At 37.4% G+C, this 17,746-nt stretch overlaps 1 protein-coding gene across 1 annotated transcript in view; it reads right to left on the reverse strand.

Annotated features, from left to right (window-relative positions):
* RNF169 (ring finger protein 169) overlaps positions 1-17,746 on the reverse strand; it is a 109,500-nt gene that overhangs the window by 74,643 nt on the left and 17,111 nt on the right. Inside the window, exon 2 of the mRNA XM_047071427.1 lies at positions 360-433. Coding sequence (XP_046927383.1) covers positions 360-433 — 74 coding nt within the window. The remainder of the gene's footprint in view (positions 1-359; positions 434-17,746) is intronic.

Consider the following 17,746-nt stretch of genomic DNA (forward strand, 5'->3'; position numbering starts at 1 on the left):
AAGCAACAAAAGATAACACCAATTACACATAATTAGAGGAACTTTGCAAGATAAGGAAAAATAATACAAGCTATTATTATTAAAGCTTAAATGTTAGCTTTTAACCAACATTTAAATGCCAAGAATACCCCCATGTTGCAGGTGTAAGATAGGCTTGGTGAGCTACATTTTCATCTTTGAAAGGACAGCTAAAAAGAGGTTCTTAGTTAAGGTTTACTCTACTTCTATTATAGCTACGGTATAAGGTAATACAGAGAAAGGCTCTGCATTGTAAATTAAAAACCCACTAAGCATTCTTTAATGTCATTATTTCAATTTACTTTAAGAATATGAGTGATATGATAATGTGTATACTATACCTTTCTCAGGCTTTCATATTCCTCACGAAGTTCCCCAGGCTTGCTTAATTTGATTGGTGCTCTGAATATAAACTCTGGAGAAAAGGGAAAAGAAACACTTTTTAACAGAAGTTTCTAGGAAAGAACCCCAAACCTTGTCCTACTGCTGTCCTCACATTATAAACCACATGAAAAATTGTAGTCATCTTAATTTGAATAGTCATTCATTCGTTAACAAATATTTATTAAAGGGTAGAAATGAGGCAGAGTTCTAAGCACTGGTTCAGAAGCACTGAACACATAAAGCCCTTGCTCTCGTGGAGTTTAGGATCTTACAGACAGTAAACAAACAAGTGTGTACATAATACCACTGGTGGTACTGTTATGGAGGAAAATAAATGTAGGATGAAAGAAAAAGATTATTTTATATAGAATGGTCTGGAAGGGCCTGGTAAAATAACATGTAAAAGGACCTCAAGGAAAAACTATACTTAAAGTTCTTAGTTCAATGTTACTAAGTAACATTTTAAATGAGCTGAAGTTTTATTCATAACACTGTATCTTTCTATTTCTTTTTCAACATTGCCATTGCCAGCAGAGTATTTTCCTGTATCCAACCTGTAAATATTTCCAGTATATAACCTGATTTTTTTACCCTTAAAACCTTTGTGGTTTTTATTGGCCTATAGAAGAAAGTCAAAACTCTTCAATCTGTCATTCAAGGCCCTCCAAAGACAGATCACAACTTCATCTTTCTCCAGCATTGGATCTCTTAACCCTTGACTGTTTAGTTACAATAGATCCATGCCATATATTTTTAAACTTTCTACACTGTTTTCTTAGCTGAAATTCTGTTTTCTACCCTCATCTCTCTATATTTTTAAGTCCAAGCTATCCAGGACCACAGGAGACATACAGTACACACGGGTAATATAAATAGATGATAAAAATCCGAATTAAGAATAGGAATAAAAGATAGTTCTAGGGGCACCTGGGTTGCTCATTTGGTTAAGCATCTGACTCTTGATTTTGGCTCAGGTCATGATCTCAGAGTTGTTAGATCAAGCCCTGCATCAGGCGCCATGCTGGGCATGGAGCCTGCTTAAGATTCTCCCTCTGGAAAATGGGCGATGGGCACTGAGAAGGACACTTGTTGGGATGAGCACTGGGTGTTGTATATAAGCGATGAATCACAGGAATCTACCCCAAAACCAAGAGGACACTGTACACACTGTATGTTAGCCAACTTGACAATAAATTATATAAAAAAAAAAAAAAATTCTCCTTCTCCCTTGTCCTCTGCCCCTCCCCCACTAACGTGTGCGCTCACTCACGCGCGCTTTCTCTCTCAAAATAAATAAATAAATAAGTTCTAAATGCTAACAAAAAGGAGCGGAAAAGTCCACATTTACACTCCTTAAATGTGACATTTCTATATAACTCTATGTATATGTAGTAGTCAAAATACAGTATTAATTTTAAGACTTTCTAAGAACTCTATATCCACTAAGGTTGATAAATATTTGTTGTAGACAAGTAGGCTCCTCAAAAAAATTGACTTTTGTCCTTTTTCAGTTGTCTCAACTATTCTGAAAGACTCTAGCATACCTAAGAAATATGGAAGATAGAAACACTGGATCTAATGCAGAAGCAGGGAACAGTAACTTAAAGGCCTACAAGTACTAGAGAACTGTTAGACTTTGCATGTGGGAGGCAAACATTCCACCACCTTCACTCACTTAAAAAAAGTCCTGATGACTATTTTCATCATATCCCTTAAGCACATTTCTAATTATAGGCAAACAGTATTTAAAATCTGATGCTTTAATAGAGAAGGAGAAGCAGAGAGGTAAAAGAAAACCCTTAAGGCAATACAGTACTTTGAATCCATTTATGGAGAACCTATCACATGTAAAATACTTCATATAGGGGCGCCTGGGTGGCGCAGTCGGTTAAGCGTCCGACTTCAGCCAGGTCACGATCTCGCGGTCCGTGAGTTCGAGCCCCGCGTCAGGCTCTGGGCTGATGGCTCAGAGCCTGGAGCCTGCTTCCGATTCTGTGTCTCCCTCTCTCTCTGCCCCTCCCCCGTTCATGCTCTGTCTCTTTCTGTCCCAAAAATAAATAAACGTTGAAAAAAAAAATACTTCATATATATTTTCTCAGTGAATCTTCACAGAAACTTTGTAAGGTAGGTATTATACCCATTTTACAAGAAGGAAAATGAGAGGTTAATGACTTGCCTAAGGCCACAAAACTAGTAAATGGCAAAACCAACAGAAAACTATTAATAGGAATAAAGAGGGAAATCAAATAATGATTAAAAAGGCAACCCAACCAAGAAGATATAATAATCACAAACTTGTATGAACATATACCACAGCAAAAAAACTAATAACATTATAAGGAGGAATTAATAAATCCAAAATAATGGTAAGAAATTTTAACACACCACAACTAAAAACACATCAGGCAGTCCAAAAGGAAGTAAAAATGTAGAAAAACTGAACAAAAAAATTAACAAACTTTATCCTAATATATTTACATATATGTGCACTCAATGAATAGAATATATATTCCTTAAAGCAAACAAGGAACAATTAAAAATTCACTAGGTCACAAAGAACTTCCAAAGAATTCATATTATACAGACTTTGCTCTTGGATCCTAGCTGCTATTTTCCAAGCCAAGTTTTCTGGCTACTTGGCTGGTTATTTTGGATTACCCAATATTCTTTTTCAATAAATTCTTTTTCTGCTTAAATTTGCCAGAGTAGATTTCTGCTGATTAAAACAGACAACCGGATGGTTGCATCTTTTAGGTGAAACTATGAAATGACCCATAAACCAAGCTCTAGTAAAACAGGTTAAGAAAAAAAAGAGAGAGAAGACAAAGTAATACCTAGAATAAAGAGAAGGACCAAAATACAGATATCAAGGTGGGGGGGGGGGTGTTAAATCTCCAAAGGTTATCAAACAATGCTATAATGAATGATCTTGCATGCATATCATTTTGCAAGTATATTCATAGATCAAAGTGTTAGAATTACAGTTACTGTGTCAAAGAATATGTACCTACGTGTTTTTGTAATTCTGACAGACAATACCAAGTCTTCCTTCCTTCCGGTAGCCTATACTGATTTAAGTTCCACCAGCAATGCATAAGAATGCCATTTCCTCATACCTTTTCCAACACAACAAGTGTTGAAACATTTTAGTTTTGCCAATCTAATAGGCGAAATTCTGTATCTTATATACATATTTTATGAGTGAAATTGAGTACTTTTCATGTTTGAGTAATTTGCATTTACTTTGATATGAAATGTTCTTTACTCCTTATATTAACTTTTTCTTCTTGATTTGTAAAAGCTCTCTTTCTTTAAGGTAAATTAGCTTTATGTCACATAACTAGCAATACTTTTCCTAGTCTATCATTTGCCTTGACTTTGCTTATAGTGGTTATTTTTATGTAGTTATATTAATCAAACTTCTCCTTTTATGGCTTCAGTATTTTTGTACAATTGGAAAGACCTTCCCCAGGCCAAAATATAATAGCAAATTCTATCATATTTTCTTCTGGTACAAAGTATAAGATTCTTCTCCTGTCTCCTTTTAAAAATTCCAAACCTTTTTTTTATTTGAGGAGCAACAAGAGGAAGACAGTCTTATTCAGGCTTATAAATTTACTATCCAACACAAGGGACCAAAAATATTTTAGTGGTGGCCTGGTGGAAATGATGACAATTTTTATTTACTGTTGGAGAATTTGTTTTCTTGAAAACGGTCTTGCTAACATTTAGAACAAAATGTCCAAAGAGCTTACCATCTTCATCACATAGTGTAAATAATACAAAGTTAAAAGCCTGATCCCCAACTTAGAAGTTTCCAGAGCTTTGGAGAACTCATCTCAACTACTTCCTCTTCTGTAAAATCAGAGTATTATGACCGGCCATTATGAGGATCAAATGAGTATAATGAAAATGAAAACACTATAAACTATTTCAGCCAGTATAGTGGAATGCAATAAAATCTACTAACTACAAAATTGTCTCTGGTATTGGAGAGAGAAAGAAGTTGTGGTTTGGTATGGTTTACTTGCAATTACAACTTAACAAGAAAAAAATATAATTATTCAATTGCTTTGATAAGTATATTACATTGCAAGTTAAATTAACTTTCGGACACCTATTAATAGAAATCTCAAAGTTTATATATAAGGCCAAGTGGAACTCAGCATACTGACTGAAATCTGGGCCTTGACTTATTTGAGAGTAAAAGGTAATGGGTAGGGTAGAGGTGAAGTACCAATTTACATTCACCAAAATCAGTACTAATATAGATTAGCTTAATCTCAGATTAAGATTAATAATGTTTAGGGGCAACTGGGTGGTGGCTCAGTCAGTTAAGCCTCTGACTTGGGCTCAGGTCATGATCTCATGGTTTGTGAGTTTGAGCATTACGTAGCGCTCTGTGCTGACAGCTCAGAGCCTGGAACCTGTTTCAGATTCTGTGTCTCCCTCTCTCTCTGCTCCTCCCCCACTCACGTTCTGTCTCTCTCTCTCAAAAATAATAAACATTAAAAAAAATTTTTTAAAGATTAATGATGTTTAATGCTTTAACAATACAAAATGCTAAATAGTCAAGATCATTTTTTGCCCCAACAGAACTGTGCTACATTAAATGGCATTGTGCCCCCAAATTCACAAATTACATAAATACAAAAAAACTGTGAATTGATCCAACATGACACTAATTTAAATATTTAATCCTATTTCCCATTTTACTAATGCCCTCTAGAAATGTCAACATGGCAAAAAAAAATCCCATCTTTATCCTATGGACTTGCAAAAAAAACCCATATTAGATTCTAATACCTGCTCGGTCAATCAAGTGAAAGTATTTAGAAATGCCAAGGCTTCTCTTTGCCTTGGTCTCTTCATCTATCAAATAAAGATCAAAATACTGGCCAACCTACCTCCTAGGAATGCAGAAGATCACAATTAATAGAAGTAGGAGTAATCAATGAAGAATCCCTATAATAAATAAAAACAGCTAACATTTAATAAAAGTACACTATATACTAAATGTCACACACACACACACACACACACACACACACACACACACACACGGACACACACACACACATACACACAATGTAGAAAAGAATTAACATAGCAGGCCTCACTGCCTATCTCAAAAGGCCCACTTACAAGGTTGGCCCTTGGGTGACTGGGGCCTAGGAACTTGGATTTCAGTAGAGTTTGCACCCCCACAACTGATTAGGTACAGATTTACTACACCTAAATTATTTATAGAAACAATACAGTTATGGTGAATACCTTCTTTCAGGCTGGGAGTCTGTAATTTTGGCACATGCTAGGCAGAGGGTGCCCATCATCAGCCCCTAATAAAAACTCTAATGAGCTTCCCTAGTTGGCAACATTTCACATGTGTTGTTAACAACTTGTTACTAGGGAAATTAAGCATGTTCTGTGTGACTTAACTGAAAGTGGACTCTGGAAGCTTTCATCTGGTTTCCCCTGAACTTTGTCTTATGTGCCTTTGCTGATTTTGAATTATATCCTTTCACTATAATAATTCATAGCCATGAGCATAACTATATGCAGTGTCCTATTAGTACTGCTGGTGAATCATCATAACTGGGTGGTCTTGGGCTTTCCTGAGACACACACACACACACACACACACACCATGGACTAAAATTAAAATCTCTTTAGATCTCATTTCTACCTGAGAGACAAGGGTGGCAACACACTAGATAACTTGTAAAGTTAATGATTCAGTAACAATATTTTTATTTCATTTTAATTTACTACTCAATATGTTTCTCCAAATTCTGAAATACTCTATTAAAGTTTAACATGATGGTAAAAATGCTATTAGATTTTAAACTTACGTAAGAGTAGCTATAATATCTAAATAATTTCTTTGAAGCTTTTTGAAATGTGGTGTTTCAATCTGCTTTAACTATTGAGAAATGGAACAGAAAAGGGCCAGAAAAATGAAAATCTCCCATTTTTTTTTTTTTAACGCTTATTTATTTTTGAGACAGAGAGAGACAGAGCATGAACGGGGGAGGGTCAGAGAGAGGGAGACACAGAATCCGAAACAGGCTCCAGGCTCTGAGCTGTCAGCCCAGAGCCCGATGCAGGGCTCGAACTCACGGACCGCGAGATCATGACCTGAGCCGAAGTCGGCCGCCCAACCGACTGAGCCACCCAGGCGCCCCGAAAATCTCCCCTTTTAAATCACAGCCTTTTACAATGTCTCTTAAAGCTGACTGGAAAACATGTATAAAATCAACATTATTAATTATACTAAGACATTTATCAATCATTATTAACCTTTCAGGTTCCCCACCTTTTAATAAAGAAAAAAACAATCACTTATAATACAAGAGCTGCTGTCTGCTGATGTGGGACTTTTTTCTCTTTATTTCCCTCTGCCTTTCTAGGGTCATAAGTCAGATTCCTCCACTCCAAAAGATGAAATTATGGCTGAAACACCTGCAATGCTACCACTAGAGCAGAGCAACTGGAGAAAACCCAGATGACCCTGGTATGGTGATGCCTTTTCATATATACTATCAAAAATATAATTCGTAGACATCATTAAAATTAAAAATGTCTGCTCTGCAAAAGACAATGTCAAGAGAATGAGAAGATAAACCACAGACTGGACAAAATATTTGCAACAGACATAGCTGATATAAACATAAGACTATTACCTAAAATATACAAAGAACTAGGGGTGCCTGGCTGGCTCAGTCAGTAGAGCATGCAACTCTTGATCTCGGGGTTGTGAGTTCAAGCCCCATGCTAGATGCAGAGATTACTTCCAAAAAATTATAAGTTTTTTAAAAATATACAAAGAACTATTAAATTCAAAAGAAAACAATCTGATTTTTTTTTAATGGGTAAAAGACCTTAACAGACACCTCACCAAGAATATACACATGGCAATAAGCACATAAAAAGATACTCCATATCATAGGTCATTAAGGAGTTATGAATTAAAACAAGATACCACTACACACCTATTAGAATAGCCAAAATCCAAAACATGGAGAAAACCAAATGCTGGCGAGGATGTGGAGCAACAGGAACTCATTCACCACTAGTGAGAATGCAAAATGGTACAGCCACTTTGGAAGACAGTCTGGCAGTTTCTTACAAAACTAAACAGTCTTACCATATGATCCACCAATTGTACTCCTTGATATTTACACAAAGGAGTTAAAAACTTATGTCCACACAAAAACCTGCACAAAGATATTTTTATCTGCTTTATACATAATCACTAAAACTTGGAGACAACCAAGATATCCTTCAGTAAGTAAATGGATAAATAAACTGTGGTACATCCAGAAAATGGAATATTATTTAGTGTTAAAAAGAAATGAGCTATTAAAGACATGAAATGACATGGAGGAAACTTAAATGCATATTACTAAGTGAAAGAAGCCACTCTGAAAAAGCTACATATTGAATGATTCCAACCACATGACATTCTAGAAAAGACAAAATTATGGAGACAAAAGAAAAAAAAAAAAAAGACCAGGGTTTGCCATGAATGGAGGGGGGTAGGGATGAGGTGGCAGAGCACAGAGAACTCTTACTCCAGTAAAAACACACTATACAGGGGCACCTGGGTAGCTCAGTTGGTTAAGCGTCTGACTTTAGCTCAAGTCATGATCTCACAGTTTGTGAGTTTAAACACCACCATGGCGCTCTGTGCTGATGCTCAGTCCAGAGCCTGGAGCCTGCTTCAGATTCTGGGTCTCCCTCTCTCTCTGCCCCTCCCCCGCTCCCACTCTGTCTCTGTCTCTCTCAAAAATAAATAAAACATAAAATATTTTTAAAAATTTAATAAAAAAATACTCTGTACAATATTATAATGATGGATATATGTCATTATATATTTGTCCAAACCCAAAGAACATACAAGAGTGAACTCTAAAGCAAACTACAGACTGTGTGATTATAATGTGGCATTGTAGGCTCATCCTTGGTAACAAATCTAATATTTTGGTGAATGATATTGATAACGTGGGAGACTAAAAACACCACTACCCTCCTTAGTCCAGAGAAGTTAGTCCCAAACCCAATTCCTCTACCAGCTTCTATAGGGATTTTCAAGTGTTTCAGTAGCATAGAAACAACCACTCACCTTTCCTTCACTGCACAGAAAAGACAAGCTAGAAACTACTTCAGGTGTCACTGAGGTGCTGAATATCTTGGTATTTGTAAATGAATCCATTGGTTGTAATACTTTCTTAATGCCTGTCCTCCAACTACTACTATGTTTAACAGGAAGAGAAACTCTCTAAGGATATGATGCCTTAAGAATGACACATCCCTGTGGCTGGTGACCTAAACAGAGTATTGCATTCAGTCTAATGTGAACTGGAGGAGCAGCTATACTTCCTTGAAGGTCCTTCCTGAAAAGGATTTTCTCTGGGGTGGGGTGACTGGGTTATTAATAAAGGCAAACAAACAAAACAAAATAAAAGACAGGCATTTTTCTAATTGTACCAAAACCTCAGGAATGAAGCATCACTGACAAATCATACTCAATACAAAATTAGAAAAAGAAACTCACTCAACTGTACTGGGAAGATGTTAACCCTAACAACTCCCAAATCCAAAGTTAATCATTCCTTGGTACCTGGCTATGCTTGAGTTTTCACCCCTGTACATTCAAATTCTTATCAGTACATCAGAAAGAACAAGAACTTTGGACTCAGGTCCCAAGACCTAGATCCTAATTTGAATACTCAGACTTACTAGCTTTTTATCCTTGGGCAAATTAAAAAAAAAAATTCTCTTTGGGTAATTTCCATCTCTATCACCACCTGCGACACCATTATGATGGCCAGCAGTTATGTAACACTTACATTATGCCAGGCTCATTTCTAAGCACTTTGTATTTATTAACTCATCTAATCGTTATAATGACCCAAAGGGGACATACTATTATCCCAATTTTATAGAGCATTTAATTTGCCCAAGGCTATGCTGCTATCAGTGAAAGAGTTATGACTTGAACCCAAGCAATCTGGCTCCAGAATCTGTGCTCTTATTCACAATTCCTTATTACTTCTTTAATAATAATTTTTTTAAAGCCTAAAATCCCTATAAAACAATAGGCAAACAACATGAACAGGTGGCTTATAGCAAAAATAAAGTCAGAGGTTGGCACCCAACTCTTGATTTCAGCTCAGGACATAGTCTTGTGGTTTGTGAGGTTGACCCCCTGAAGGAAGAAGCACGGAGCCTACTTAGAATCCTCTCTCCCTCTATGCCCCTCCCCTGCTTGCATGTACTCTCTTTCTCTCTCTCAAAATAAATAAACATTTAAAAATAAATTCAGATGACTTATAAACATATTAAAATGTGTTCAATGTCACTCATATTTTAAGATACCAAGAACTTTTAAAAACAAAACACTTCTTTTTATCAGATTGGCAAAAATCAAAGAGTTTGATAAAGACGAGTTAGCAAAGGTATCCTTTATCTTAAAGATATCTCACAGATGTGTACAAAGATGTTACGTATAAGAATGTTCACTGTGGGGGCGCCTGGGTGGCTCAGTCGGTTGAGCGTCTTTGGCTCAGGTCATGATCTCAGGTTGACGAGTTCGAGCCCTGTGTGGGGCTCTGTGCTGATGGCTTGGAGCCTGGAGCCTGCTTCAGATTCTGTATCTCCCTCCCTCTCTGCCCCTCCCCTGCCCATGCTCTGTCTCTCTCTGTCTCAAAAATAAACACTTAAAAAAAATTTTTTTTTAAATAATGTTCACTGTGGATCCTCACAATACTAAAGACTGAAAACAACCTAAATATCCTTCAATTAGAGACACTGAATAAATTATCAGATGACTGGGATACCATGAATCTATTACTATACTGTCTGCTTTAATTCCTGGTCTGGTTTCTTGGTTTACCCAGTAATTTTTATTAGAATGTCTTTCATTGTGTATGAAAAACTGTAGAGGCTCTGGATGATATCACATTCCTACAGAGGATTCATCATATTCTCCATAAGCATTTAGAATGAGGGCAGATCACCTCGCAATCCAATCAGGACAGGAGCGGATTCAAGGCTGGCTGCAGTCTTTGTAAAGCTTGTAAAGCTTACCCTGCTTTGTAGCCCTTCAGAGGTCCAACTGAGAGTCCGGGTGTTTACCAGGACTACTTCCCTTGGAAGGTCTTCAAATTTTCTCTCCATTAAAGAACTGCTACAAGAATCCTTTGCTTTTCAGTAGCTTTCTGTGAAGGTTCTTAGCCCTTTTTTTACCCTCCACAGTTTAAGAATCAACAAATCCTTAAGATAAAAAAGCAGGTAGAGGGAGAAAAGGGAGTGGGGAAATGTACTTCCCTTCTCTCTGGGATCTTGGCCTCTCAAGTTCTTGTTGCTCTGTCAGCCTTGAACTACAATTTTTGTATCCCCAGCCCCATGAAGAAAGCTTTGCTATCTTTCCACCTCTTAAAGTTACACTCTCCATTCGCCAAGAGACCACAAATGTCTGAAGTCCTGGCTGCTTTAGCAACGTATCAATGCCTTCATATAGATTTTTTTTTTCAACGTTTTTTTTTTTATTTTTTTTTATTTTTTATTTTTGGGACAGAGAGAGACAGAGCATGAACGGGGGAGGGGCAGAGAGAGAGGGAGACACAGAATCAGAAACAGGCTCCAGGCTCTGAGCCATCAGCCCAGAGCCCGACGCGGGGCTCGAACTCATGGACCGCGAGATCGTGACCTGGCTGAAGTCGGACGCTTAACCGACTGCGCCACCCAGGCGCCCCTAGATTTTTTTTTTTTTAAATCAGGCTTTTCTAGTTATTCTCAACAGGAGTTTTGGTCTGCTACAATCTGCTCCATCATAGCCAGAATCAAAATCTACATTTTTCATAAGCAGTGGAAAAGACAAAATTTTATCATCAGACAACAGACCATTACTATAGAAGGAATGAGCAGTGAGGAAGAATACAAAAGTAGAGAATATTCCTTCGAGAAAATCAAGAAAGGGATACAGTAAAGGTAAAAACATTTGTGTTCCAAGTCCTAAAGAAACTTAAAATCTTTCTAGGGGAGGAAAAACATACTTGGTTGGGTGAGACAATTATAGAATGTCAAAGAGTTATAAAACTAAACATTTAAGAGCTGCATAAACAGGGGCACCTGGCTGGCTCAGTCAGTAGAGCATGTGACTCTTGATCTCAGCGTTATAAGTTTGAGTCCATATTGGATGTAGAGATTACTTAAAAACAAAATCTTTAAAAAAAAAAAAAGAGCTGCACAGAACAGCAAGAGATAGAGGTGCACAAAAGCAAAAGGAAGACAATGAATCCAAGTACATCTTCTATAACAAAATATATGTAAGTGCAGAGATCCACAGGATACAAGAGGGCATTATCCATATTAATTTCAAGGTTACCTACTTGTACTATCCACCAAACAACCACTATCAAATAGAGTAAGTGAAAGGAGAAATCTTAATGTTAAATTAAGCATATCATTTAGAATTAGGAAGGTGGAGACATGCAGAGTGAACCACAAATCCATTCTAAAATGAAACTAAAGTGTTTTCTATTTTATCTACTATTTTTTGGTTTACTCCTTCTAACTCTAAGAGTTCAGATGACAGCCAAGTACTAACTGTCCAAGTACTAACTGTCTTAAACTAACGCAACTGTTCATTTCCCCACTTGCCCAAGACAAATAACAATTTATAGCAAGCAATATAAAGAGTGGTTACCTGGGGAAAAAAAGGGCAGAGAGAAAAAGTTAAAAGCTAATAAAATGTTAATACCAAACTTTAAGACTGTTTACTTAAGTACTGTAATTAACACCACAGATTACCACTACATGAACTTATACTGCTTGTATTTTAAAACTATCCTTTGGCAAAGAACTAATGAAATCAAAATGTTACAGCTCACATACCAAGAACATATAAAATGCTTACAACTTTTGACCTAATAATTAATCTCCAGGAATCTAAAAAAATAATCTAAAATACAGAAAAACTTTTACATAAAAAGATTTTCATTGCAACCTATTCATAATTGCAAAACAAAAACTGAGAATAACCTAAAAGTCCAATTTTGAGAGAATGATCAGGCTAATTACAGACAGTCTATATAATGCATGATTATTCTGCCATTAAAATTTTATATAAAGACTTTTTAATAATGGGAGATATAAGAAAGAAATAATAAGATAGAAAGATAGAAAACCATTTAGATTAAACGAGAGATGCAAGTTGCCAGACTCAATGCCTTATAATTTCAAACATAAAAAAAAAACAAAAAACATTAAGCAGGGGCATGTGACTGGCGCCACTGGTAGAGCAACAACTCTTGATCTAGGGGTCATGAGTTCAAGCCCCACACTGGGCACAGAGCCTGCTTAAAGAAAACAAACAAACAAACACTAAGCATAGAAATAGCAATAAACAAGTGGAAAAAGAAACAGCAATATAAATGTAGAAGTCACAAAAGGAACAAAAATATTAAGTTATCATGTAAAAAGTATGTAAGAATAATGAAAAAAGTTTCCAGAGATTAGGAAATTAAAGGAGGAATGACCAGTGAAGAAGAAGGGAGTTGCTGTGGGAAGAAAAAACATACAAAACAAGGCATGACACCTGAAATTAATACTACACTATATGTTAACAAACTGGAATTTAAATAAAAACTTGAGGGGCGTCTAGTGGCTCAGTTGGTTGAGCATCCGACTCTTGATTTCGGCTCAGGTCATGACCTCACAGATACAAGATCCAGCCCCATATCGGGCTCCACACTGAGCATGGAGCTTACTTGGGACTCTCTCTCTCTCTCTCTCTCTCTCTCTCTCTCTCTCTCTCTCTCTGTCTCTCCCCTGCTTGCATGCTCTCTCTCTCAAAATAAATAAACATTTTTTTAAAACCCTTGAAAATAAAAAAAAAGTATGAGACCCTTTGCCCAAAGCATTTATAATATAGCTTATTAATGAAGACAAATTCATAAAGTTTTTAAAAAGATTTAAATAACAACAGAGATGATGACAGATGCAATATCACAAAATAAACAATTGCTTAGTGAAGCTTACAAGCCAATACTGCAATACTCATCCGCCCACCCACAGGAGGAAGAGAACCAGGGCTGGGAAGGAGAGGCAAGACTTTAAGATGGGACGAAGCATGGGCGCCTGGGTGGCTCAGTCGGTTAAGCGTCCAACTTCGGCTCAGGTCATGATCTCACGGTCTGTGGGTTCGAGCCCCGCATCAGGCTCTGTGCTGACAGCTTAGAGCCTGGAGCCTGCTTCCGATTCTGTGTCTCCCTCTCTCTCTGCCCCTCCCCTGCTCATGCTCTGTCTCTCTCTGTCGCAAAAATAAATAAAAACATAAAAAAAAATTTAAAAAAAAAAAAGATGGGACGAAGCAGAGTCTAACTGGTAAAATTTAATTAAAAAGATGGGAGAAAAAGCAATTCATGCGAACAACAAAGCATGAAGTATAAAGGCTGGACAGTGAATAACTAAAACAGTGTTTAACTAAAACAGAAAGGTTGTACAGGCCAGAAAGGTAGGCTCGGGCTAGATTATAGAGAACCTTCAACAAGGTTCTCTATGAAGTTAGGCTAAGGAATCTAAACTTCACCCGGTCGGAAGCAATGATGATACTAACATATTTAATCTTATTAATATGGTACGACTATTAATAAACTATAAAACCTGTTATCCCACATGCTTGGGGAATAGGTTGTTCTTTACTTTTATGTGGTAACAATGCCAAATTTGGGCAGAATCCCCCCTACACACAGTATGAAGGAGGTACTTCTGTGATTCTATTAGCAGTGCTTGCCTGGGTTGGTCACTCAGTTAAATACTTTTTTTTAATATAGCACTTTACCAAACATATGAGTATACCTGATAACTTCTTAAGTACAAAATCCCGGGCTGTGGATACCACTCAGATACTCTCTGGGCACACCACAACATCTCTAGTCCTCAGTTTCCCCATTCCCAAAAGGGTAACAATAACTCCCTTAAATGAACTATTATGAATGATTAAATGTGATTTAATGTAATGTGTCTGGTACAGTGTTGGCTATATAACTGATATTCATTGAATGTAGAAACTTCCCTATAAGGATATAGGGATATATATCAGGGATATAAATTTCTTGGAATTGTAGGAAAATATGAGAAATTCAATGAAAAAAAAATGGCACCAAAGTGTTTTTTCATATATGTATTAGTGGGTCAACTTTAAAGTACTTACTAAATTAACTGCTAATAAAAATTAATAAATACTCAAATTTCAAGTTGCATCTTGCTCCCTTAGCTTAAAGAATTAACCTGATTTGTACCGTGATTTGGAAAGAATGAGTAGCCCAAGACTATAGACTCGTGGCCAGAGAGTAAATATTTCAGGCTTTGCAGACCATAAGGTCTCTGTCCACTCTGCTACTGTAGCATGAAAGCAGCCATAGACAATAAGTATGGCTGTGTTCCAAGAAAAGCTTTATTTACAAAAATGAGCAGCAGGCTGGGTCTGGCCTGCTGACTCTAGCTATCAATGCCTGGTGCTAAATGTTTGCATTACCACCTCTCCCCTCACCCCCGCCCCCCCCCCCAAATTCATATGTTGAAACCTAATCCCCAGTGTGATGGCATTTAGAGGTGGGGCCTTGCAAAGGCGATTAGGTCATGAGGGCTTTGCCCTCATGAATGGGATTAGTGCCCGTATGAAAGAGATGCTAGAGACCTCTGCCTTTCAACCAAGTGAGGACAAACGCAGCAAGAAAATGAGTCCGTGAACAAGGAGGTGGGCCCTCACAAGACACCAAATCTACTAGCATCTTGATCTTTGACTTCCCAGCCTCCAGGACCATAAGAAAATAATGTCTGTTGTTTATAAGCCACCTAGTCCATGATATTCTGCTATAACAGCCCAAATTGACTAAGACACATGGATTGGAGAAAGACAAAGTAACAGAGATCAACAGAATTTGCAAATGTACATATTAAACAAGAGTAGAGTGAAAGCAGTAAGCTTCCTTGTTTAGTCCAGAAATGGCCCAAACAATTAGACATGGTTAGGCAGCCTGCATTGGATCAGCACAGTCAAATCAACAGGAGACACACAATAAAAGATGTTGTAGATGCAAATACAGGTATAGGAATGCTGCAGAGAGGGAGGCCCTGTAGATGTAGGCAGAACAAGACCACCATATGGTTGTCCCACTATATCCATCATCCTAGCACAAAATCCTTTGGATTTAATTTCTGCTCTGTTTGAGTCAAAGAATCATTCACACTAGTCCACAAGGTGGAATGATACCAAAATTAGAAAGAGTGCTGGATTTGGAGCTATACTACATGCGTTCAAAGCTACCACCCACAGGATAAATATTAATATTTATCTTTACGCTCCCAAAGCCTGTGTTTCTTCGTCTGTAAAATGGGAGTACTACTTACCATAATAGGGTTGCTTTTCTCATCTAATCCTCCAATATCTAGGAGCACCTGAGTGGTTCAGTTGGTTAAGCATCCAACTATGGCTCAGGTCATGATCTCACAGTTTGTGGGTTTGAGCCCCACATCAGGCTCTGTGCTGACAGCTCAGAGCCTGGAGCCTATCTAGGATTCTGTGTCTCCCTCTCTCTCTGCCTCTCCCCCCACACACAACTCTGTCTCTGTGTCTCTCTCTCTCTCAAAAATAAATAAACATTAAAAAAAATTTTTTTAATCCTCCAATATCTATTTGGTACAGATTCTGTGTGTATTAAATGGTAGCCTAATTGCTCTCTTGGACTCTCTGTCTTTCCATCTACCATCAACACTGCTTCCTTGGTTTTCTATAAAACACAGACCTTACCCTATCATCCTCCTGGCTTCTTTCTGCCTACAAGATTTATAAACAGTACCCAATCTACCACTCCAGCCACATTTTTCCATTCCTGCAATACCTCTCCCCTCCCCAGACTTAAGACATCTATTCCTGGATATGCCATACCCTGTCTCCTCTATGACTTTATATATGCCACTTCCCCTTTCCAGAATGGTTTTTCTCCTTCTCACTATACAGTGATTACTTCCAAAGCTGATCCATCGCTCTCTCCTTTGTGAAGCTTTTCCCGCTTAACCCAGAGAGAATTACATCAGCTTCCTGTAGGCCTCATAACATTCTGCACTTCTCTCAATGGTAGTAGCATTTATTACCCGTGTTATAATTATTTGTCGCTGCCTCTGCCTCCCCAAACTAGAAGATTTCCTTTAAGATAGGGATGGTCTCTAGGTATGTGTCTCAGTGTAAGACTCAGTGGCCTAAAACATTTTTGTAGAATGAACCAATGAGAAAGATCTTTAATACCATTAGCACCATTTTATACCAAAGTTTCAAATAATTTGTTGTCTGAAGGAAGCTGAAGTTAATAAAGCTTTTCTTTATAATTAAGGCAAAGGTAAACTTCAGTAAAGTCCAATCTTTTGTTGAAGTTTTACAGAACCAAACACAAGCAAAACACAAGAGAAATGGCAAAACAGAAGGGAGTCAAGGGAAAATAAGTCCACTGCTATTCAGAAAAATAAAAACCAAACCAAAATTGGAAATAAGTTATCTTCAAGCTTAAAAATTTTGTGGTAAATCATGTGATGAGGAAGATGTCTTGACAGTAATTCATGCCCAAAAAACAAACAAACAAACACACAAACAAGGAAAGAAACCAGTTTTGTTGCTGACAAATTCAGTATGAGTAAGGCTACTGTAATCTTTAGCAGTATTAAGAATTTTACATCCAGGGGCATCTGGGTGGCTCAGTCATTTAAGCATACACTCTTGATTTCAGCTCAGGTCATAATCTCAGGGTCATGAGATGGAGCCCTACCTCAGGTTCTGCACTGGGCGTGCAGCCTGCTTAAGATACTCTCTATCCCTCTCCCCCTCACTCTCTCTCGATTTAGAAAAAAAGAGAAGAGAAGAGAAGGAAAGGAAGAGAAAGAGAGAGAGAGAAAGAAAAGAATTTAGCATCCAGAAGGAGGGACAGTAAGCCCCACCACACTTTGCATTAGTCAGGTATTATTTAAAGTATGAGAGTCATCTCTGAGTGGCGTATTTAAAGATGACCAACCAGAAGGAATCATAACATATAATCAAGAACTTTTAGGGATTTTTTTTTAGAAATCTTTTTCCTCCATTAAACATTTACTATGTATCTAATATATTCTAAGTACCATATGAAGTGCTGAATACATGAAGACATAATCTCGGACCTCAGAAAGTTCACTGCAGTGCCAGATACACAAATGAGGAACTGAAATCCAGTGACATGAGTGATGCATATGCTGTGTGGTGGCACAAAGGAAGATAACTGACTCCTGTATGAGTGTGAAAAAAATTTTA

The sequence above is a fragment of the Lynx rufus genome, unplaced genomic scaffold, assembly GCF_022079265.1.
Source record: "Lynx rufus isolate CCGP_SWC_20201006 ecotype Redwood Valley unplaced genomic scaffold, mLynRuf1.p SCAF_9, whole genome shotgun sequence".
NCBI lineage: Eukaryota > Metazoa > Chordata > Mammalia > Carnivora > Felidae > Lynx > Lynx rufus.